The 24,960-nt window shown below is 52.3% G+C and overlaps 1 protein-coding gene across 1 annotated transcript in view; it reads right to left on the bottom strand.

Annotated features, from left to right (window-relative positions):
• Positions 1 to 18,686, bottom strand: part of LOC145339314 (neural cell adhesion molecule 1-like) — a 24,854-nt gene extending 6,168 nt beyond the window's left edge. Inside the window, exons 1-10 of the mRNA XM_080183739.1 lie at positions 18,570 to 18,686; positions 10,896 to 10,970; positions 9,731 to 9,940; positions 8,320 to 8,457; positions 7,858 to 7,992; positions 7,221 to 7,411; positions 5,293 to 5,389; positions 4,581 to 4,742; positions 3,726 to 3,845; positions 970 to 1,094 (exon numbers count right to left, since the gene is read on the bottom strand). Of these exons, the coding sequence (XP_080039865.1) occupies positions 970 to 1,094; positions 3,726 to 3,845; positions 4,581 to 4,742; positions 5,293 to 5,389; positions 7,221 to 7,411; positions 7,858 to 7,992; positions 8,320 to 8,457; positions 9,731 to 9,940; positions 10,896 to 10,970; positions 18,570 to 18,627 (1,311 nt within the window). The 5' untranslated portion in view covers positions 18,628 to 18,686. The remainder of the gene's footprint in view (positions 1 to 969; positions 1,095 to 3,725; positions 3,846 to 4,580; positions 4,743 to 5,292; positions 5,390 to 7,220; positions 7,412 to 7,857; positions 7,993 to 8,319; positions 8,458 to 9,730; positions 9,941 to 10,895; positions 10,971 to 18,569) is intronic.
• Positions 18,687 to 24,960: the final 6,274 nt, after the last annotated feature.

Here is a 24,960-nt window from a genome sequence, read left to right as displayed (position 1 = left end):
CTCTACACTGTCCCCATCAAACACTCCCAGGACAGGTACAGCACGGGGTTAGATACAGAGTAAAGCTCCCTCTACACTGTCCCCCCATCAAACACTCCCAGGACAGGTACAGCACGGGGTTAGATACAGAGTAAAGCTCCCTCTACACTGTCCCCCATCAAACATTCCTAGGACAGGAACAGTGTGGGGCTAGGTGCAGAGTAAAGCTCCCTCTGCACTGTCCCCCATCAAATACTCCCTGGACGGGTGTCGGGCCTTGGGGGCAGAGGGTGGCGGTTACAGAGATAGGAAGGTCTGTGGGGTTGGAGGAGGTTACAGAGATAAGGAGGATTGTCAGGGCTGAAGGAGTTTACAGTGAGAGGGAGGGTTGCAAGGGCTGGAGGAGTATACAGAGATAGGAAGGATTCCAGGGGTTGGAGGAGATTACAGAAATAGGTAGGGAGGTGTAGGGGCTGGAAGAGGTTAGAGAGAAAGGGAGGGTTCCAGTGAATAGAGGAGGTTACAGAAATTGGGTGAGGTGTAGGAGCTGAGGAGGTTACAGATGCGGAGGGTTGTAGGACCTGAAGGGGATTACAGAGATAGGGAGGGAGGTGTAGGGGCTGGAGGAGGTTACAGAGATTTGGAGAGGAACAGGGGCTCAGTGTGGTATCTGTCACAGGGGATGGTTAGTTGTCATGGATACAGCAAGGTCTTGGATGAGCAGAGGTTTCCAGAGGGAACCTCTGTGAGATCCACTGGGAGAGAGTTGGAATGGTTGAGTCTGGAGATACTCTGGGAGCTGATCAGGGTTTCCAGAGTGGAGCAGCTCAGACAAGGTAACAGTGTAGCGATGGCTGGAGAATGGAAGAAACAGGGTTATCAAAGGAACGAGATCAGAGTTAGAGTGACAATAATCCCCAGTGCTCCCGACAGATGACAATGCAAATATTCATCACCCTTCATTCACCTGAGAGAAACAGTGAAACTCACCGCCTTGTAATTGACGTTGTGCCCCAGGATTGAGGTCCCTCCATTGTCTGAGTCTTCAAAGTAGATCCGGAATGTGTTACCCTCACTCTCATTGCTGACTGTCAGTTGTGGTCTGTCAGGCTCACCTGCAGGAGCGAGAATGTTATATTAAATGGCCCCTATACACCTCTCACTCCGACACTACACTTCCCACGTACTGCAGGCGGAGCACATAATTAATGGGCTGATGCAAAAGGATGGCACAATGAGCCGGGAGTGAGGGCAGCAGAGGAGGGGAGGAGGCAACAGTGGAGGGGGGGTGGGTGGGTGTTGGGTGCATGCACTGCCCCTTTCTAAATCGTACCCCATCCCTCAGGTGCTGATCGGGTTAGAAACCAGTTTTGTACCCCAGCTCCTTCAGCCTTCTTTTATCTGTCGAACATCCCCACTCAAACTCGACTCTGTAGACTGTTTGATGCAATTGTTCAGTTAGATTCTGTAGACTGTTTGCTGTTTAAATAGACTCTGTACGGAGTCCATGGCAAGACTTGAAGGTTGCAAGCGAGATATTTTGGTGTCACTGTGGTGTGACTCAGTCAAATTTAAAAGGGAAGGGATGGAGGCCATTTGGCCCATCGTGTCTTTGAAAGTTTTCTCTAATTAGTCCCCACTTTCCCCTGCACCTTCCATATTCCCGCAGATTTGAACCCCTTTTATAATTGGCTCCTTTTGAAAGTTCCAATTGAATCTGATTCCACCACCCTTTCAGATCACAACCCCTCTGTCGCTGTGACGTCTTGCTCTCTCTCAATGTGGTGCACAGCACCCCCCAGGGTCTTGCTGTGCACATGCCAGCTGCCATCGGTTCCTGCACTAAAAGCCTAAACCCACCCTCCCTCCTCCATTGGATGGGGTGCACTGGGTGAGGATAGGAGCCTGGGAATCAAGGAAGGACAAGCGGAGGAGCATTGAGTGAAGGTGAGATGAAGATTTACCTCCTGTGCGATGGTAAAGGTGAGGTCACGACCCCATGACCATGGAATGGTTTGGAGAATGATGGTGTGGATGCATGGAGGAGAGAGGTTGAACGGATAAGTTAGATCACGATGCAAACACAACAGTGCATAACACACAGCCTCACAGTAAATATTCACCCACCTCACATCCTCCAATCCCATTAACCAATCCCTCTCGAACAAAGAAAATTCCAGCACAGGAACAGGCCCTTCGGCCCCTCCAAGCCTGCACTGACCATGCTGCCCCCGACTGAACTAAAACCCCTACTCTTCTGGGGACCGTATCCCTCTATTCCCATCCTATTCATGGATTTGTCCAAAACTCGCTATCGTATCCGCTTCCACTCCCTCCCCCAGCAACGAGTTCCAGGCACCCACCACCCTCTGTGTAGAAAATCTGCCTCGTACATCTCCTTTAAACCTTGCCCCTCACACCATAAACCTGTGCCCCCTAGTAATTGATACTTCTATCCTGGGAAAAGCTTCTGACTATCCACTCTGTCCCTGCCTCTCATAATCTTGTAGACTTCTATCAGGTCTCCCCTCAACCTCCATCGTTCCAGTGAGAACAAACCAAGTTTCTCCAACCTCTCCTCATAGCTAATGCCCTCCATACCAGGGGCAACATCCTGGTAAATCTTTTCTGTACCCTCTCCAAAGCCTCCACATCCTTCTGGTAGTGTGGCGACCAGGATTGAACACTATATTCCAAGTGCAGCCTAACTAAGGATCTATAAAGCTGCAACATGACTTGCCAATTTTAAACTCAATGCCCCGGCCGATGAAGGCAAGCATGCCGTATGCCTTCCTGACTACCTTCTCCACCTGCATTGCCACCTTCAGTGACCTGTGTACCTGTACACCCAGATCCCTCTGCCTATCAATACTCTTAAGGGTTCTGCCATTTACTGTATATTTCCTATCTGTATTAGACCTTCCAAAATGCATTACCTCACATTTGTCTGGATTAAACTCCATCTGCCATCTCTCTGCCCAAGTCTCCAACTGATCTATATCCTGCTGTATCCTCTGATGGTCCTCATCGCTATCGGCAAATCCACCAACCTTTGTGCTGTCCACAAACTTACTGATCAAACCAGTTACATTTTCCTCCAAATCATTTATATATATTACAAACAGCAAAGGAACCAGCACTGATCCCTGAGGAACACCACTTATCACAGCCTCCATTCAGAAACACACCCTTCCACTGCTACCCTCTGTCTTCTTTGACCACAAGAGAGAGTAGTTAGTCCTCGCTCTCCCACTCTCCCTGTAAATTTTCCCCTTCCAGTTTTTCCCCAATTGCCCCTTTTGAAAGTTCCTGTTGAATCTGCTTCCACCGCCCTTTCAGGCAGCGCCTTCCAGATCACAACAACTCGCTGTGTGTCCAAAACAAAATTCTCCCCCCACACCCCCCCCCACCCCCGGTTTAACAACTTGCTGGGTGCTATAGACCGTTTGAGGTTTGGGACACAAAAGACACACTGTCATATTCACTCAGCAAAGGCCTCACCTCACAGGCATATAAACTGAACCCTTCACTCCACAGCTGCTGCCCACACCTCCACACACACACCCACTAACACAGAAACCCACCCACACACACACTCGCACACAAACACTCTCTCTCGCGTGCTCTCTTGCTCTCCCTCGCGCACTCTCTCCCCCCTCGCACTCTCTCCCCCTCTCACCCTCGCGCGCCCACACACTCCCAGTTCAGTGTGTGATGTCAGATCTGGCCTGGCAGAGTTTACTCACGGATTGAGAGGGTTCTTGTGGTGATGTTGTGGGAGAATTCTCCAAACCCTTTCCCGTTGCGGGCAGCGACTTGGAAAGAGTAAGTTGTGTAGGGCTTCAGATCGGTGACCCGGGATGTTTCTGCAGTGAGAGATGGATCAGAGGGTGAGAAGGTGGGAAAGCTGGAGCAGTGTGGCCAATGTGACACCAAGGATGGTACCGACACACACCAAATGAGGGAGTATTACAGCACAGAGAGAGAGACACTTCAGCCCATCGTGTCTGTGCCAGCCATCAAAACCTATCTATTCTAATGCCATTTTCCAGCACTTGCTCTGTAGCCTGTGTGCTCGGGCTTTTCAAATGCTCATCTAAACACTTGTTAATTGTTGTGAGAGTTCTTTCAGGCACTGAGTCCCACATTCTCCCCCACTCCCCGTGGGAGCAAGTCCCACATTCTCCCCACTCCCCGTGGGAGCAAGTTCCACATTCTCCCCCACTCTCCAGGGGAGCGAGTCCCACATTCTCCCGCACTCCACGTGGGAGCGAGTCCCACATTCTCCCCCACTCCCCGTGGGAGCAAGTCCCACATTCTCCCCACTCCCCGTGGGAGCAAGTCCCACATTCTCCCCACTCCCCGTGGGAGCAAGTCCCACATTCTCCCCCACTCCCCCATGGGAGCGAGTCCCACATTCTCCCCCACTCCCCCGTGGGAGCGAGTCCCACAATCTCCCCCATTTCCTGTGGGAGTGAGCTTGGGGGAGGGTGGAGGAGGTTCTCGATGAGGTGCAGGGGAAGGTGTGAGGAGGGTGACACTCCTAGAGTTGGGGAGGGGGCTAATAGCTCAGGGCAGTGTGGGACGTTACCCTCACTTACCCGACTCGACCACCTTGCTGTCCCAGTCTCCATTTTCATTGCCCCATTTCACTTTATATCCCAGGATGGGAACGCCTCCGTCACTCGCTGGCTTGGACACGGATATTTGGACGGTTGTGGAGTGAACCTCAATGCTGACATTCTGTGGTGCTGATGGGAACTCTGAAATGACAAATAGAGGCTGATGGCAATGGCAACAGCGAACAGACATTTCCCTGAAACAGTGAGTGTGTCTGACAATGCATATACAACCACATCCCTTTCTGCCTGCCTCACTCTCCCCCATCTCACTCTGTACTCTGTCTCTCTCCCTCTCCCACTCGCTCCCTATCCCACCCGCTCCCTTTCTCACTCTCTCCGTCTCCCTCTCTCTCCCACTCTCCCTTCTCACCACCCATTCAGCCAACAACTGAGGGTCAGTGTTGAGGGAGCGCCGCACCGTCAGAGGGTCAGTGCTGAGGGAGCGCCGCACCGTCAGAGGGTCAGTGCTGAGGGAGCGCCGCACCGTCAGAGGGTCAGTGCTGAGGGAAGCGCCGCACCGTCAGAGGGTCAGTGCTGAGGGAGCGCCGCACTGTCAGAGGGTCAGTGCTGAGGGAGTGCCGCACGGTCAGAGGGTCAGTGCTGAGGGACATGTTGAGGTGGTGCGAACATTAGTAAATATCACTGTGTCTGAGTGCGCTGAGGTGTTGTTGTGTCTGACCTCTGACCTTACCTGCCTCTTTGACCCAGATTGATTTGGTGACTGTTCCTAGTCTGTTATTGGCTGTACAGCAGTACTCCCCCAGGTCAGCGACACTCTGAACTCCAACCTATTGAATAGAGAGCAGACACACATTGTTACAGAGACTCTCACTCTCACAGTATCAACAAATCCTCAGAACAAAGTCCGTTCAGCTACCAGAAGACCCACTCCCCCAAGGGAGCGAGTCCCACATTCTCCCCAAACCCCGTGGGAGCGAGTCCCACATTCTCCCCCACTCCCCGTGGGAGCGAGTCCCACATTCTCCCCCACTCCCCGTGGGAGCGAGTCCCACATTCTCCCCCACTCCCCGTGGGAGCGAGTCCCACATTCTCCCCACTCCCCGTGGGAGCGAGTCCCACATTCTCCCCCACTCCCCGTGGGAGCGAGTCCCACATTCTCCCCACTCCCCGTGGGAGCGAGTCCCACATTCTCCCCACTCCCCGTGGGAGCGAGTCCCACATTCTCCCCACTCCCCATGGGAGTGAGTCCCACATTCTCCCCCACTCCCCATGGGAGCGAGTCCCACATTCTCCCCACTCCCCGTGGGAGTGAGTCCCACATTCTCCCCCACTCCCCGTGGGAGCGAGTCCCACATTCTCCCCCACTCCCCGTGGGAGCGAGTCCCACATTCTCCCCCACTCCCCGAGGGAGCGAGTCCCACATTCTCCCCGTCACTCAAAGGGTGGTGAATCTCTGGAATTCTCTGCCCGTTGAATATTTTTAAGACGCGGGTTGATGGGTTTTTGATAAGCGAGGGGATTAAGGGTTATGGGGAGAGGGCGGGAATGTGGAACTGAGCCACGACAGATCAGCCATGATCTTATTGAATGGCGGGGCAGGCTCGAAGGGCTATATGGCCTACTCCTGCTCCTATTTCTTGCGTTCTTATGTTCTTGTGACTCCCCGCGGGAGCGAGTCCCACATTCTCCCCACTTCCCAAGGGAGTGAGAGCTAGAAGGAGGTGGACAGTTAAATTCTCTCTGCAGTGATTTAGCAATCCAGGCAGCTCAAGGGCAATTAAGGATGGGTAACAAATATGGGCCCAGTCAGGCAGACAACATTTTGTTGAAGTTTTTCATTTTGGACTTATCAGGACAGGCCTGAGAAAACGCATATCAGGAGAGACTGCAATCTGGTCTGCCCGGGAAGACAGTGCTGATTGGCAGATTATTGCCATGGCGAGTACAGCAGTCAGTCGCTGGAAAGTTTTCTCCCACACACTCACGGTGAATGTCATCGCAATTCTGCAGCCTTCCCGTCTCAACACCCACAATTTCACCTGGGAAACACTTACCCTCCGCTTCACCCCACCCCCTGCCCTCCCCCTCCCCTGCCGTTCCCCTCCCCCTCCCATCCCACCTCCCCCTCCCCCCTCTCCCCACCCTTCCCCTCCCCCTCCCCCACCCTTCCCCTCCCACCTCCCCCTCGCCCTCCCCCACCCTTCCCCTCCCACCTCCCCCACCCTTCCCCTCCCACCTCCCTTCCCCTCCCCCCCCACCCTTCCCCTCCCACCTCCCTTCCCCTCCCCCACCCTTCCCCTCCCACCCCCCTTCCCCTCCCCCCTCCCCCTCCCCCACCCTTCCCCTCCCACCTCCCCCTCACCCTCCCCCCTGCCTCCCCCTCCCTTCCCCTCCTCCCCCTCCCTTCCCCTCCTCCTCCTGTCCCACCTCCCCCTCCCCTACCCCTCCCCCTCCCACCCTCCGCCCCCGCCCTCCCGCTCCCCCCAACCTCCCCCCTCCCTTCTCCTCCCCCTCCCACCCTCCGCCCTCCCGCTCCCCCCCACCTCCCCTCCCCGCTCTTCATCGCCCCCCACTCCCTCTTCCCCCCATGCTCCCCCCTCCCCTCCCCCCCTCCATGGGGCAGTCCCTGACCGTTCTCTCAGCTCTGGACTGACCCACCTGCAGTGTGCTGATGGACACATGTCCACTGCCCACAGCGACTGTGCCCGCACGCTCCCCGACATCCTCACCGTCATGGCTCCAGCTGACGTTGGCTCTGGGGAAGCTCCTGATTGGGCAGGAGAGATTGACGGGGTTCCCCAGCCAGGTGAAAACCTCCGCAGGGGCAGGAGACAACAGCACCGGGGCATCTGTAAAAGCAACACAACCCCCCATCAGCAGCTGGAGAGGAGCGGGGGGGAGATGAAGGGTTGCAGGGGGGACGGGGGTTGCGGGGGGTATGGGGGGGCGGATGGGTTGGGGGGGGAATGGTGGGTGCAGGGATCGGGGGCGTTCAGGGAGGTGGGCATGCATTGCAGGGTAGGGGGTGCTGGGCTGCTGCACCACACTGAAGGGTCTGCAACTGCTCGCCAGACGGAGCCAGATTGGAGTGGTGCTAGATAAAGGCAGAGTGGCCTCAGCAGCAGTAACTGGTGCATTGGAGCGCCCTGATCGGAATCAGCGTCAGTCAGGCTCATAGAGCGGAGAACTCAGGCTGAGCCAGGGAGCAGATTCCCCTTCCTGCAGTTCCGATTGTCAGCCGCAGAGTGTGAGTACGGGGAGGGGGAGAGTTACAGGGTGACAATCTGCTGCTCACAGTTAACTGTTACTGAGATATTGGCGGATTTCTTCTCCTTCCTTTCTGCGATTGTCCCAACACATTCATAAATCCCGGCATCAGACGGCTGGATGGACCTGATCTCGAGACTGTCCTGTCGCTGCTGAAAGCGGCCTGTGGACACAAACACGAAGCAGATTAAAGGCAAATGGCGTGACTTTCGCCACTCGGAGCGCTGAGCACAGTTCCGGTCTCCATATCCCTCGGTTAGACCCACACTCGGAGCACTGTGCACAGTTCCAGTCTCCATATCCCTCGGTTAGACCCACACTTGGAGCACTGCGCACATTTCTGGTCTCCATATCCCTCGGTTAGACCCACACTCGGATCACAGTGCAGAGTTCTGGTCTCTGTATCCCCCGGTTAGACCACATTCAGGTTAGGAGTAGGATCCCAGTCTCTAACAGAATTCCAGTCAGTTTCCATTGCTCTAATACTTGCCTTGCTGTGTGACATCTTGACCATCCCGTCTCCAGGAGACAGTTGGTTGTGGAATTCCGACCACGTTGCATCGCAGATTCGCATTCTGCCCCTCGTCAATCTGCAGACTGCTTCTGATATTCACAAAAGTGACTCTCTCTGTGGGAGGAAGCATTTTGTTACTCGCTTTAGAATCAGGAAGCAGTCTCACTTTTCTGAATCCCCAGGGCAGCGGAGGGAATCCCAAATCCAGCTCCACTCTCCCATCCCACACTCAGAAAGACCAGGCCTTAATCCTAACACCACAGAATATTCCAGAAAATATTCCCCAGGTTCAGTGCTGAGGGAGCACCGCACTGTCAGAGGGTCAATACTGAGGGAGCGCCGCACTGTCAGAGGGTCAGTGCTGAGGGAGTGCCGCACTGTCAGAGGGTCAGTGCTGAGGGAGTGCCGCACTGTCAGAGGGTCAGTGCTGAGGGAGCGCCGCACTGTCAGATGATCAGTGCTGAGGGAGTGCCGCACTGTCAGAGGGTTAATACTGAGGGAGCGCCGCACTGTCAGAGGGTCAGTGCTGAGGGAGTGCCGCACTGTCAGAGGGTCAGTGCTGAGGGAGTGCCGCACTTTCAGGGGGTCAGTGCTGAGGGAGTGCCGCACTGTCAGAGGGTCAGTGCTGAGGGAGTGCCGCACTGTCAGATGATCAGTGCTGAGGGAGCGCCGCACTGTCAGAGGGTCAGTGCTGAGGGAGTGCCGCACTGTCAGATGATCAGTGCTGAGGGAGCGCCGCACTGTCAGAGGGTTAATACTGAGGGAGCGCCGCACTGTCAGAGGGTCAGTGCTGAGGGAGTGCCGCACTGTCAGAGGGTCAGTGCTGAGGGAGTGCTGCACTGTCAGATGATCAGTGCTGAGGGAGCGCCGCACTGTCAGAGGGTCAATACTGAGGGAGCGCCGCACTGTCAGAGGGTCAGTGCTGAGGGAGTGCCGCACTGTCAGATGATCAGTGCTGAGGGAGCGCTGCACTGTCAGAGGGTCAGTGCTGAGGGAGTGCCGCACTTTCAGGGGGTCAGTGCTGAGGGAGTGCCGCACTGTCAGAGGGTCAGTGCTGAGGGAGTGCCGCACTTTCAGGGGGTCAGTGCTGAGGGAGTGCCGCACTGTCAGAGGGTCAATATGGGATTGGGAATTCTCGGGGTGGGGTCAGGGTGGGGTTGGGGTGAGAATGGTTACAGGAAGAGTTTGGGGTCAGGCTTGGGTCAGGGGGGTCAGATTGGGGGTAGGATGAGACTGGGGTCAGAGTGTGATCAGACTGGGGTCAGGATGAGGTTCTGGTCAGGCTGGTGTCAGCGTGGTTCACAGTGGGGGCAGGATGGAGCAGTGGTCAGGATGGGGTCAGGGTGGGGTCAGTGTCGGGGTGATAATGAGTGTTATTCAGACTTACGGATGACGTTGATGTTGATAACAGCTTTCAATGTGCCGTAGTGATCTGTATCGGCCACACAGACGTACTGCCCACTGTCCCCCCGCTCTGCTCTCCGGATATTGAGCTGCAGATCGTACTCAGACCTCTTCAACAGGAATCGCTCATTGTCCTCATCAATCTCTTCATCATTGGGGTTGAGCCAACGAATATCTTCTGCCTCACCCTCAGCTAGAGACACAACAGCGAGTTACTGTTAGTGTGTCTGACTGTGAGAGACAGAGTGTGAGAGAGAGAGAGTGTGAGAGAGAGAGAGTGTGAGAGAGAGAGAGTGTGAGAGAGAGAGAATGTGAGAGAGAGAGAATGTGAGAGAGAGAGAATGTGAGAGAGAGAGTGTGTGAGAGAGTGTGTGAGAGAGTGTGTGAGAGAGAGAGTGTGTGAGAGAGTGTGTGAGAGAGAGAGTGTGAGAGTGTGTGTGTGCGAGTGTGTGAGAGTGCCTGAGACAGAGCGTATGTGAGAGTGAGTGTTTGAGAGAGAGTGATAGAGTGTGTGAGAGAGTGGGTGTGTCAGTGTGTGTGGATGTGTCAGTGTGTGGGTGTGTCAGTGTGTGTGGATCTGTCAGTGTGTGTGTGTGTCACTGTGTGTGGATGTGTCAGTGTGTGTGTGTGTGTGTGTGTCAGTGTGTGGGTGTGTCAGTGTGTGTGGTTCTGTCAGTGTGTGTGGATCTGTCAGTGTGTGTGTGTGTCAGTGTGTGTGTGAGTGTGTCAATGTGTGTGAGTGTGTCAATGTGTGTGTGTGTGTCAGTGTGTGTGGATGTGTCAGTGTGTGAGTGTGTCGGTGTGAGTGTGTCGGTGTGAGTGTGAGCGTGTCAGTGTGTGTGGATGTGTCAGTGTGTGGGTGTGTCAGTGTGTGGGTGTGTCAGTGTGTGTGGATCTGTCAGTGTGTGTGGATGTGTCAGTGTGTGTGGATCTGTCAGTGTGTGTGTGTGTGTCAGTGTGTGTGAGTGTGTCGGTGTGAGTGTGAGCGTGTCAGTGTGTGTGGATGTGTCAGTGTGAGTGTGGGTTTGTGAGTATGTCAGTGTGAGTTGTCAGTCTGTGTGGATTTGTTAGTGTGTGTGAGAGTGTGAGTGTGTGAGTTGTCAGTGTGAGTATGGGGAGGTTCCCACAGTGTCTGATGTGATACAGACCTTTGCAGAGGAAAACCTTATCCTCGTTTAGGTAGATGTTCCCAGCTTGAGGCTCGATCCGCAGTTTGGGTCTGCCTGTGAAATGGGAAGGATTTGAATGAAATATCGACCTGAATGTAGAAAAACACTGACTGCTCTGGTTCATAAATCCCACAAGGTGACAGAGACTTCCTGTCCCTCCCTCACACACTCTCTGTCTCACACACACTCTCTCACACACACACACACACACACAAACCCGAACCCTCTGGATTCAGAACTGTCTTGACCGTAGAAAGAAGTCTCACAACACCAGGGTAAACAGGGTAAAGTCCAACAGGTTTATTTGGTAGCAAAAGCCACAAACTTTCAGAGCACTACTCCTTCATCAGTTGAATGGGATTTCTGTTCACAAACAGGGTATATAAAGACACAAACTCAATTTACAAAATAATGGTTGGAATGCGAGTCTTTACAGGTAATCAAGTCTTAAAGGTATAGACAATGTGAATGGAGGGAGGGTTAAACACAGGTTAAAGAGATGTGTATTGTCTCCAGCCAGGACAGTTAGTGAGGTTTTGCAAGCCCAGGCAAGTTGTGGGGGTTACAGATAGTGTGACATGAACCCAAGATCCTGTCCTCATGCATGAGGAACTTGGCTATCGGTCTCTGCTCAGCGACTCTGCGCTGTCGTGTGTCATGAAGGCTGCCTTGGAGAATGCTTACCCGAAGGTCAGAGGCTGAATGCCCGTGAGCGCTGAAGTGTTCCCCGACAGGAAGGGAACAGTCTTGCCTGGTGATTGTCGAGTGATGTTCATTCATCCGTTGTCGTAGCGTCTGCATGGTCTCCCCAATGTACCATGCTTCGGGGCATCCTTTCCTGCAGCATATCAGGTAGACAACATTGGCCGAGTTGCAAGACTATGTACCGTGTACCTGGTGGATGGTATTCTCACGTGTGATGATGGCATCCATATCGATGATCTGGCATGTCTTGCAGAGGTTGCTGTGGCAGGGTTGTGTGGTGTCGTGGTCACTGTTCTCCTGAAGGCTGGATAGTTTGTTGTGGACAATGGGCTGTTTGAGGTTGTGCGGTTGTTTGAAGGGAAGAAGTGGGGGTGTGGGGTTGGCCTTGGCGAGATGTTCATCTCCATCAATGACATGTTGAAGGCTCCCGAAAAGGTGTCATGGCTTCTCCGCTCCGGGGAAGTACTGGACGATGAAGGGTACTCTGACCACTGTGTCCCGTGTTTGTCTTCTGAGGAGGTCGGTGCGGTTTTTCGCTGTGGTGTATTGGAACTGTCAATCGCTGATTATACATTCTCACACGTCTCATGTTCTCGCATTCTCACATCCTCTCTGTCTCATGAACATCGATCAATGAAGACAAACATCTCGTCAAGGCGATTCCCACATCCCCACTTCTTGCCTTCAAACAACCGCACAACCTCAAACAGACCCATTGTCTGCAACAAAGTACCCTGCCTTCAGGAGAACAGTGACCACGACACCACACAACCCTGCCACAGCAACCTCTGCAAGACATGCCGGATCATCGATACGGATGCTATCATCTCACGTGAGAACACCATCCACCCGGTACACGGTACATACTCTTGCGTCTCAGCTAAAGTTGTCTACCTGATATACTGCTGGAAAGGATATCCCGAGGCATGGTACATTGGTGAGACTATGCAGACGTTACGACAACGGATGAATGAACACTGCTTGACAATCACCAATCACAAAGGATGACACGGTAGCACAGTGGTTAGCACTGCTGCTTCACAGCTCCAGGGTCCTGGGTTTGATTCCCGGCTCGGGTCACTGTCTGTGTGGAGTTTGCATGTTCTCCTCGTGTCTGCGTGGGTTTCCTCCCACGGTCCAAAGATGTGCGGGTTAGGTTGATTGGCCATGCTAAGAAATTGCCCCTTAGTGTCCAGGGATGTGTAGGTTAGAGGGATTAGTGGGTATAATATGTAGGGATCTGGGGGTAGAGCCTGGGTGGGATTGTGTTCAGTGCAGACTCGATGGGCCAAAGGGCCTCTTTCTGGACTGTAGGGTTCTATGATTCTCTGAAGACTGTTCCCTTCCTGCTGGGGAACACTTCAGCAGTCACGGGCATTCGGTCTCTGATCTTCGGGTAAGCGTTCTCCAAGGTGGCCTTCACAACACACGACAGCGCAGAGTCGCTGAGCAGAAGCTGATAGCCAAGTTCCGCACACACGAGGACAGCCTCAACCGGGATCTTGGGTTCATGTCACACTATCTGTAACCCCCACGACTTGCCTGGGCTTGCAAAATCTCACTAACTGTCCCGTCTGGAGGCAATACACATCTCTTTAACCTGTGCTTAATCCTCTCTCCACTCACATTGTCTGTATCTTTAAGACTTGATTACCTGTAAAGACTCACATTCCAACCATTATTTTGTAAATTGAGTTTGTGCCTGTATATGCCCTGTTTGTGAACAGAAATCCCACTCACCTGATGAAGGAGCAGCGCTCCAAAAGCTCGTGGCTTTTGCTCCAGATAAACCTGTTGGACTTTAACCTGGTGTTGTGAGACTTCTTACTGTGTTTATCCCAGTTCAATGCCAGCATCGCCGCATCTTGGCCATAGAAGACAGAGGGTAGCGGTGGAAGGGTGGTTTTCTGAATGGATGTCTGTAATTAATGGCATTCCTCAGGGATCAGTGCTGGGATCCCTGCTGTTTGTAATATATATAAATGACTTGGTAGAAAACAGAGTCGGTCTGATTGGCAAAATTGCGGATGATATTAAGATTGGCGGAGTTGCGGATTGTGATGAAGATTCTCAGAGAATGCCCCCCCTTTATCTTAAGGACAGTAGGACTAGGGGGCACAGCCTCAAGAGAAAGGGGGGGCGGTTTAGAACGGAGTTGAGGAGGAACTTCTTCACTCAAAGGGTGGTGAATCTCTGGAATTCTCTGCCCGTTGAAGTGGTGGAGGCTGCCTCGCTAAATACTTTTAAGACGCGGGTTGATGGGTTTTTGATAAGAGAGGGGATTAAGGGTTATGGGGAGAGGGCGGGAATGTGGAACTGAGCCAAGACAGATCAGCCATGATCTTATTGAATGGCGGGGCAGGCTCGAGGGGCCAGATGGCCTACTCCTGCTCCTATTTCTTATGTTCTTATGGATATAGATAGGCTGGAAAATTGGGTGGAGAAATGGCAGATGGAATTGAACCTGGACAAATACAAAATGATAAAATAAATGGCAGAACCATCAGGAGCATAGATAGATAAACGGGATCAACGCAGGCGTGAAGCACCAAAGGGCCTGTTTGTGTGCTGCACTGTCTCTCTCTCTCTCACACTAACACACACACACACACACACATGCTCTCTTTCACGCTCACACTCGCACACGCTCTCTCACACACACATACACTCTCTCTCACACACACATACACGCTCTCTCACACACACATACACGCTCTCTCTTTGTCTCTCTCTCTCACTCTCTCTGTCTGTCTCTGTCTCTCCCCATCGCCCACTCCCCGACTTTCTCGCAGCGTATTTCTCTGCCCAGCTGTATTGTCTGCAGCCACAGTTCCTGGATTCCTGGGATCAGTGCCAGACAGGGAGTACGCTTGGTCTATGATGCACTTAATTGGGAAATAATGAGAGGAAGTACTCCAGATATTCCTGCTTCGATAAGTCGCTGAACACTGGCCTGCCCTGTGGATGGGGAATTGGGAATCTCACAGGGCAGACCACAGTGGATCAAAGATTCCCAAAGCAAGTTCAACACAAATCGCTGATGGAACGGACAAGAAGGGAAGGAATCTTTGTGGCAACACTCGGCTCAACATCATCAGGAAAACTGGTACAGGTTTGTCAAAATATTAAAAATGTGAAGCAAAGAATACCCCACAAGCCAGTGAGAGTTAGAGCTTAATGAAAGACTCCTTCTGTAACAGGAGTCCCTGACTGAGAGACTCCCTCTGTAACAGAGAGACACTGACCGAGAGACTCCCTCTTCAACAGAGAGAGAGACTGACCGAGACTCCCTCTGTAATGGGAGTCCCTGACCGAGAGACTTCCTCTGTAATAGGAGTCCCTGACCGAGAGACTCCCTCAGTAACAGGGGTCCGTGATGGAGAGACTCCCTCTGTAACAGGGGTCCATGACGGAGAGACTCCCTCTGTAACAGGGGTCCCTGACGGAGAGACTCCCTCTGTAACAGGGGTCCCTGACGGAGAGACTCCCTCTGTAATAGGGGTTGCTGGTGGAAAGGCTCCTCTGTGTTGCAGGGTCACTGACAGAGTGAGTGAGAAGCCCAGTTGTATAATATTTCTCTGTTACACAGCAGTACAGGGCACTGAGTTAACAGAGGGTTGTGTGTGATCAGTCAGTGGGACAATGATCGGGTTAAAATGAGTTCCACACAGACTCCAAATCTCTCCGTCTGTCTCGGTTACTCCGCCCCCTCCGCTGTGGACAGAGCACTTCTCCCAGAGACAGCTGTAAAGTGAGAGCAGTCAGCGCTGGGAAGAACGGATAAAGGGATTTCATGCAGGAAGACACTAAAGGGAGACACTAACCGGGATCCCAATGGAATGCATCCTTCATCCCTGATAACCCTCCACCCCCACACTGGGCAGGACAGGTGGGAGAGGGTCCAGAGGAGGTCAGGCATGAATATGGGAAAACATGCAGGTATATCCGATTCCAAACTGGAAACAGGTAGGTGTGTGAGGAGAGAATCAGAAAATCATACAGCGTTCAAGAGGCCATTTGGCCCATCGGGTCTGCACCGAGAAACATCTGATCTCCTGGCTCATCCCACCTACCAGCACTGGGTCCATAGCCCTGAATGATAGAATCATAGAGTGAGAGAGAGAGAGAGAGAGAGAGAGAGAGAGAGAGAAAGACAGAGAGAGGGGCAGAGAGAGAGGGGCAGAGAGAGAGAGAGAGAGAGGGGCAGAGAGAGACAGAGACAGACAGACAGACAGAGAGAGGGGCAGAGAGAGAGAGAGACAGAAACAGAGAGAGGGGCAGAGAGAGAGAGAGAGAGAGAGGGGCAGAGAGAGACAGAGACAGACAGACAGACAGACAGAGAGAGGGGCAGAGAGAGAGAGCGACAGAAACAGAGAGAGGGGCAGAGAGAGAGAGAGACAGACAGAGACAGAAACAGAAACAGAGCGAGAGAGAGAGAGACAGAAACAGAGAGAGACAGAGACAGAGAGATAGAAAGAGACAGAGAGGGAGAGAGAGACAGGCTTTGCACCTAATTTTGTGTGTTCTGTAAACTTGGTAACAGAACATTCACTTCCGTGGTCTGAGTTATTAATGTATATTGTAAATAATCGTGGCAAGATCTGCGGAGGGACAGACAGGCTACCAGTTGTTGGGAAAAAGATACAAAAGTCTGAGGTCACGTACCGACCGACTCAAGAACAGCTTCTTCCCTGCTGCTGTCAGACTTTTGAATGGACCTAGCAATGACTGTAACACTACATTCCGCACTCTCTCCTTTCCTTCTCTATGAACAGTATGCTTTGTCTGTACAGCGCGCAAGAAACAATACTTTTCACTGTGACAATAATAAACCAAATTAAAGAAAGATCAGCAATTTATTGGCCATTCTGAAAGATTTGTGGTAAAGTTTACAAAGCAGTGTGACAGATTGCAAATTAGAAACACAGAAACTAGAAGCAGGGGGAGGCCATTCGGCCCTTCCAGCCTGCTCCGCCACTCATTTTGATCATGGCTGATCATTGACTCCAATATCCTGATTCCCCCTTCCCCCCATACCCCATAGCCCCAAGAGCAAAATCAAATTTCTTCCTGAAATCACACAGCATTTTCTCCTCAGCTCCTTCCTGTGGGAGTGAATTCCACACATTCCCCACCCTCTGGGTGAAGAAATTTCTCCTCACCTCAGTTCTAAAAGGTTTACCCCTTATCCTCAAACTCTGACCCCTAGTTCTGGACTCTCCCCCCACCATCGGGAACATTCTTTCTGAATCTACCCTGTCTAACCCTGTGTGAATTTTATAAGTTTCTATCAGATCCCCTCTCACTCTTCCAAACTCCAGTGAATATAATCCTAACCCACTTAGTCTCTCCTCACATGACAAACCTGCCATCCCAGGAATCAGCCTGGAAAACCTTCGCTGTGCTCCCTCTATAGCAAGGACATCCTTCCTCAGATAAGACGACCAAAACTGCACACAATACTCCAGGTGTGGCCTCACCAACACCCTATCCAATTGCAGCAAAACATCCCTATCCCTATCTCTCAAATCCTCTCGCTGTGAAGGCCAACATACCATTTCCCTTCTTTACTGCCTGCTGTACCTGCGCGCTTACTTTCAGTGACTGATGCACGAGGACTCCAAGGTCTTGCTGAGTATCCACCTCTCTCAATTTACACCCATTCCAGTAATAATCTGTCTTCCTATTATTGTTCCCAAAGTGGATAACCTCACATTTATCCACATTATACTGCATCTGCCATGCAGATACCCACACACTCAGCCTGTCCAAATCACACTGAAGCATCTCTGAATCCTCCTCACAGCTCACCCTCCCACCCAACTTTGTATCATCTCCAATTTGAAGATAACACCTTCAGTTCCCTCTTCCAAATCATTTATACTGTGAACAGTTGGGAGTCCCAGCACAGATCCCTGCGGAATCCCACTACTCACTGACTGCCAATCAGAAAAAGACCCATTTATGCCAACTCTTTGCTTCCTATCTGCTAACCAGCTTTCTGTCCATCTCGAGACATTACCCGCAATCCCATGTGCTTTAACTTTACACAGTAGTCTGTTACATGAGACCTTGTCGAAAGCCTTCTGAAAGTGTAAATAAACCCCATCCACTGGTTCTCCTCGGGCAACTCTACTCGTTACATCCTCAAAGAATTCTAATGGATTCGTCAAGCATAATTTCCCTTCTGTAAATCCATGCTGATTTTGTCTGATTATCCCACTGCCTTCCAAGTACCGAGATTTGAAATCTTTGATAATGGACTCCAGCAACTTTCCCAGTACTGACGTTAGGCTCACTGGTCTGTAGTTCCCTGTTTTCTCTCTACCTCCCTTTTTGAATAGTGGGTTTACATTAGCTACCGTCCAATCTGCAGGAACTATTCCAGGGTGCAAAGAATTTTGGAAAATAACCACCAATGGATCTATTGTTTCCATGGCTACTTCCTTAAATGCTCTGGGATGAAGATTATCAGGATCTGGAGATTTATCCCCTTCAACCCCATCAATTTCCCAAAACCATTTCTCTACTATTGCTGATTTCCTTCACCTCCTCACTGAAACATGTTTATCTCAGAATATCAGGTACATTATTCATGTCTTCCTTTGTGAAGACTGAAGCAAAGGGCAAATTGAATTCCTCAGCCATTTCTTTATTCCCCGTTGTGAATTCTCCCGTTTCTGACTGTAAGCGGCTACATTCGTCTCTGTCAATCTTTTTCTCTTTGCAATCCGACAGAAACTTTTACAGTCAGTTTTTAAGTTCCCGCTAGCTTCCTTTCATACTCTACTTTCCCTTCTTAATCAGTCCCTTGGTCCTCCTTTGCTGAGTTTTAAACTGCTCCCAGTCCTTAGGCCTGTTGCCTTCTCCTGCTCGTGGTGAGGACTGACTGATGCTCAAGAGTGCTCTTGTTGTCTAACACACACTGATATTGCCAGGTGATCGTACCTGCAATGCTGCTGCCCAGTAAGAGAAGGCAGGTGTAGATCCTTGCTTGAAGGCTCATCCTCTCTCTGTCTCTCTGATACAAGATGCTAGTGGAGATTGTGACAGGCTCTCGGAGTGTTTCAGTGTATGTGTGTGTGTGTGCTCCCATTCGCTGCCTATTTATGCCCACACAGTTCCAGAGACACACCGAGACTTCCTTCCTCTCTCCCCCCCACCGCCATCCTGGAACACTCTTATCTCTAAATCTCCTGCACGTTTCGGGATCCCATTAGGAGAGCAGCTTACAAATCTTCTCCTTGTATCGGCTGTGGCAGGCGCCAGACATTCCACGTCCCCACTGAGAGAGCACTCACAGCTTAACACGCAGTCTGCCTGTACAGAGCACAGCACAGGGAGCAGAGAGTCACACACACACACACACACCTTAACACACAGTCTCCCTGCACAGAGCACAGCACAGGGAGCAGAGATTCTCTCTCACACACACACACATAGACACACACACACATAGACACACACACAGACACACACTCAAAACCACTCGCACTCTTACACACACACACGCTCACACACACATACACATTCTCTCACTCACACACACACACACACTCGCATACATTCACACAAACATACACACACACACTCACACAACCACACACTGTCTCACACACACACACATAGACACACACTCACATACACTCTCTCTCACACACACACACACACACACACACACACACACACACACACACACACACACACACACACACACTCACACTCAAATCAAGTGGAAGGGTTTGGGGTGGTTTATATATAGAATAACAGATACCCGGGAATGAGTTACAGACTGGAATCTAATCGAGGGGTTCGGGGTGGTTTATATATAGAATAACAGATACCCGGGAGTGAGTTACAGACTGGAATCTAACCGAGGGGTTCAGGTGGTTTATATGTTGAATAACAGATACCCGGGAGTGAGTTACAGACTGGAATCTAATCGAGGGGTTTGGGGTGGTTTATATATGGAATAACAGATACCCGGGAGTGAGTTACAGACTGGAATCTAATCGAGGGGTTCCGGGTGGTTTATATATCGAATAACAGATACCCGGGAGTGAGTTACAGACTGGAATCTAATCGAGGGGTTCGGGGTGGTTTATATATAGAATAACAGATACCTGGGAGCGAGTTACAGACTGGAATCTAATCGAGGGGTTCGGGGTGATTTATATATAGAATAACAGATACCCGGGAGTGAGTTACAGACTGGAATCTAACCGAGGGGTTCAGGTGGTTTATATATTGAATAACAGATACCCGGGAGTGACTTACAGACTGGAATCTAATCGAGGGGTTTGGGGTGGTTTATATATGGAATAACAGATACCCGGGAGTGACTTACAGACTGGAATCTAATCGAGGGGTTTGGGGTGGTTTATATATGGAATAACAGATACCCGGGAGTGAGTTACAGACTGGAATCTAATCGAGGGGTTCCGGGTGGTTTATATATCGAATAACAGATACCCGGGAGTGAGTTACAGACTGGAATCTAATCGAGGGGTTCGGGGTGGTTTATGTATAGAATAACAGATACCTGGGAGCGAGTTACAGACTGGAATCTAATCGAGGGGTTCGGGGTGGTTTATATATAGAATAACAGATACCTGGGAGCGAGTTACAGACTGGAATCTAATCGAGGGGTTCGGGTGGTTTATATATAGAATAACAGATACCCGGGAGTGAGTTACAGACTGGAATCTAATCGAGGGGTTCGGGATGGTTTATATATAGAATAACAGATACCCAGGAGTGAGTTACAGACTGGAATCTAATCGAGAGTTTCTTTATGGAATTACAGATGGGTATGTCAGATACAGCTCTGTCAGGACAGAGAGTGCAGGGTGATTGAAAAGTGGTGGAGGTGACTGTGTACAAACTCTGTAGCATGGAGAGGTGTGAGGGGGACATGGATTTGGAGAGGGGAACATGAAGAAAGAATGGGAATGGCGAGGAGTAGGAACGTGACTCAGGAAGTGGAGCCTGGATACACCGACTGTAACATGACGTTAGTAAACCGGGTGGGGTTGGCCGGATCCACAGACTCTGCTCCCGGGAGTCTTTGAAGTCTCATTAATCAAGCTGTACAGGGAGGTGCCAGATCATATCAACTGACGGGTGCTAACCATGCATGCACTGAGAGAGGGGGTGGGAGGGCTGGGAGACGAGAACAGGGAAAGGGCCTCGAGTCACAACAGAGCTGAGTGCTATCTGTGCTGTGCAGTGACCGGATGGAGCTGCGGACAGGGCCTGAGGTGGGGTGAGGGTGTGGGGATGTTCTACAGGATTCAGCCCACACTGTCCGTCAGGAAGACATAGAAGAGACTTGACCCCGAGTGTCCCAGTCCAGTGAGCCCGGGGCTAACGGACCCCGGCTGGACAAGCAAGGGCACTGCTCACATGTCAGCAATACCGTTTTGTGCACAGCAAGATCCAACACATTATAAACTCACAACGTCTCCAGGTGACTGAAGACTGGGACTATTCACACCCAGAAAGAACTCATTCTTCACTCGCACCAACACCGAGAGGGCAGAAAGGACCCTCTGACAGTGCGGCACTCCCTCAGCACTGACCCTCTGACAGTGTGGCACTCCCTCAGCACTGACCCTCTGACAGTGCAGCACTCCCTCAGCACTGACCTTCTGACAGTGCGGTACTCCCTCAGCACTGACCCTCTGACAGTGCAGCGCTCCCTCAGCACTGACCCTCTGACAGTGTGGCACTCCCTCAGCACTGACCCTCTGACAGTGCAGCACTCCCTCAGCACTGACCTTCTGACAGTGCGGTACTCCCTCAGCACTGACCCTCTGACAGTGCAGCGCTCCCTCAGCACTGACCCTCTGACAGTGCGGCACTCCCTCAGCACTGACCCTCTGACAGTGCGGCACTCCCTCAGCACTGACCCTCTGACAGTGCGGCACTCCCTCAGCACTGACCCTCTGACAGTGCGGCACTCCCTCAGCACTGACCCTCTGACAGTGCGGAGCTCCCTCAGCACTGACCCTCTGACAGTGCAGTGCTCCCTCAGCACTGACCCTCTGACAGTGCGGCGCTGCCTCAGCACTGACCTTCTGACAGTGCGGTACTCCCTCAGCACTGACCCTCTGACAGTGCGGTACTGCATCAGCACTGACCTTCTGACAGTGCGGCACTCCCTCAGCACTGACCCTCTGACAGTGCGGAGCTCCCTCAGCACTGACCCTCTGACAGTGCAGCGCTCCCTCAGCACTGACCCTCTGACAGTGTGGCACTCCCTCAGCACTGACCCTCTGACAGTGCAGCACTCCCTCAGCACTGACCTTCTGACAGTGCGGTACTCCCTCAGCACTGACCCTCTGACAGTGCGGTACTGCATCAGCACTGACCCTCTGACAGTGCGGCACTCCCTCAGCACTGACCCTCTGACAGTGCGGAGCTCCCTCAGCACTGACCCTCTGACAGTGCAGCGCTCCCTCAGCACTGACCCTCTGACAGTGTGGCACTCCCTCAGCACTGACCCTCTGACAGTGCGGCGCTCCCTCAGCACTGACCCTCTGACAGTGCGGCACTCCCTCAGCACTGACCCTCTGACAGTGCGGCGCTCCCTCAGCACTGACCCTCTGACAGTGCGGCGCTGCCTCAGCACTGACCCTCTGACAGTACGGCGCTCCCTCAGCACTGAGCCTCTGACAGTGCGGCGCTCCCTCAGTACTGACCCTCTGACAGTGTGGCACTCCCTCAGCACTGACCCTCTGACAGTGTGGCACTCCCTCAGCACTGACCCTCTGACAGTGCAGCGCTCCCTCAGCACTGACCCTCTGACAGTGCGGCACTCCCTCAGCACTGACCCTCTGACAGTGCGGCGCTCCCTCAGCACTGACCCTCTGACAGTGCGGCGCTCCCTCAGCACTGACCCTCTGACAGTGCGGCGCTCCCTCAGCACTGACCCTCTGACAGTGCGGCGCTCCCTCAGCACTGACCCTCTGACAGTGCGGCACTCCCTCAGCACTGACCCTCTGACAGTGCGGCACTCCCTCAGCACTGACCCTCTGACAGTGCGGCACTCCCTCAGCACTGACCCTCCGACAGTGCGGCACTCCCTCAGCACTGACCCTCTGACAGTGCGGCACTCTCTCAGCACTGACCCTCTGACAGTGCGGCACTCCCTCAGCACTGATGCTCCCTATCTCCACAACGTCCTCTGGCCCCTACAATCCTCCAAGATCTCTGCGCTTCTCCAATTCCGGCCTCTCAAGCATCCATTGATTCCCATTGCTCTGCCAATAACTGTCGTACCTTCAGCTCTCTGAAGTTCCCTCCCTAAAATTCTGTACCTCTCCCTGTCTCTCTATGTTTCTCTCTCTGTCTCTTTCTCCCTATCTCTCTAGTCTATTTCTCTTTCTACCACTCACTCTCTCTATCTCTCTCCCTTGACCTTGTTGGCATGGTGGCACAGTGGTTAGCACTGCTGCCTCACAGTGCCAGGGACCTGCGTTCAGTTCCTGACTTGGGGCACTGTCTGTGCGGAGTCTGCACATTCTCCCCGTATCTGCGTCGGTTTTCTCCCACAGTCTGAAAGATGTGCTGGTTAGGGTGCATTGGCCGTGCCCAATTCTCCCTCAGTGTACCCGAACAGGTGCCAGAGTGTGGCGACTCGGAGATTTTCACAGTAACTTTGTTGCAGTGTTAATGTAAGCCTACTTGTGATACTAATAAATGAACTTTAAACTCTTTCTGTCTCTCTCTCTCTCTCTCCTTTCAGCCATGTTCTTTATCTGAATTATTTTTGATCTCTTGCAGTGTTTCTGCATGGGTCACACTGTGGGAGATTTCAGTGTGGGGGGTGCTATGTGGGGAGGGCTGTTTGTTGTTGTTGGGACACAGTTGGGTGGCGGGGGGTGGGGCGTTGTTGGCAGTAGAGGCTGAGATGGAGCATTGCAGCATCTCCAGTGTGACCGACAGGGGAGTTCCTGTTGCACAGCGAGATTCTATATATACACACACACTCATTGAGAGCACGCACAATGGCAAGGAGCATGCTGGCTATATTTATAGAAATTCCAGACTTTTGTTCTCTCTGTGCTTCCTGCCCAGCCAGCTCGGGAGAGATGTGCGGTGATACGCGGCTGTGAGCCTGAGGTCTGTGTCCCTGAGAGACACGGAAAAGAGAAAGATGGGGGGAAGGAATAATGCACTCAACACTCACAACTTCCCCTACCTCTCCTCTGGGGTCTTGGGGAGGGGGGGTGTGGGCATTTTGGGGGGGGGGGGGCGCTCAGAACCCCAAACTTTCCGCCGCATGGTCGCCCGTCGGATGTAGGACAGGCGGCAGTGGATTTGTGTACAGCAAGATCCCACAAGACAGCAGTGATGCGATTCGCCTGAGCGCTTTCATAGGAGCAATGGGATCTGGGGGCCGTGGAGTTCTCCCCCTCCCCCTTCCCCACTGAGTGTCCTGGAGCCAATATTCACCCCTCAACTGACATCACTTCAAAGAAAGTATATTATCTCACTGGGATCTTGCTGTGCATGCAGTGGCCCCTGCATTTTACAGTCACCTCAACTCAACAAAGGCCTTGATTGGCTGAAAACATCAGAGTTCGCAAAAGGACAAGGCCACTCAGCCCCTCCACCCTGCTACTTTCCCACACCCCCATTCAATAACAAATGTGTCTCATCTACGATAGAGGCCATAGAGTTATAGAGGTTTACAGCCTGGAAACAGGCCCTTCAGCCCAACTTGTCCATGCTGCCCCATTTTTTAACCCCTAAACTAATCCCAGTTGCCCACATTTGGCCCATACCCCATAGATTCATAGCTACCACCATCGCCCCACTTTCCAGCTCTCTCCCCCGTGTGCCAAACAACACATCGATCCCAGAGTCCAGAATATTCTGGGTGACAGAGCATTCCAAAGATTCCCGGCCCCCCGGCAGAGAAGACATCTCTCCACGTTTCAATCCAAAATGGTCGCCCCCCCCGAAATAGTGAAAAACGGGCGAGAGAAATTGAAACTCTTTCTCTTCATTCATTGACCGGATTGTGTGTGTCGCTGGCCAGGCATGGCATTTACCCCTCCCATCCCTAACTGTCCCCTTGAGAAGGTGGTGGGTGAGCCGCCATTTTGAACCTGCTGCAGTCCCCGTGTGGTGTGGGTACACCCACAGTGCTGTTAGGGACGGAGTGCCAGGATTTTAATCCCAGCGACAGTGAAGGAATGGCTGATATATTTCCAAGTCGGGATGGTGAGTGACTCGGAGGGGTATCTCCAGGTGGGGGGTGTTCCCAGGTATCTGCTGCCCTTGTCCTTCTAGATGGTAGAGGTGGTGGGTTTGGAAGGTGCTGCCTAAG

The sequence above is a fragment of the Carcharhinus amblyrhynchos genome, unplaced genomic scaffold (genome assembly GCF_965287045.1).
Source record: "Carcharhinus amblyrhynchos unplaced genomic scaffold, sCarAmb.v2.hapA scaffold_399, whole genome shotgun sequence".
Classification (NCBI taxonomy): Eukaryota; Metazoa; Chordata; class Chondrichthyes; order Carcharhiniformes; family Carcharhinidae; genus Carcharhinus; species Carcharhinus amblyrhynchos.
Note: the sequence above shows the minus strand (reverse complement) of the source record. Positions and strands in the feature narration are given on the sequence as shown.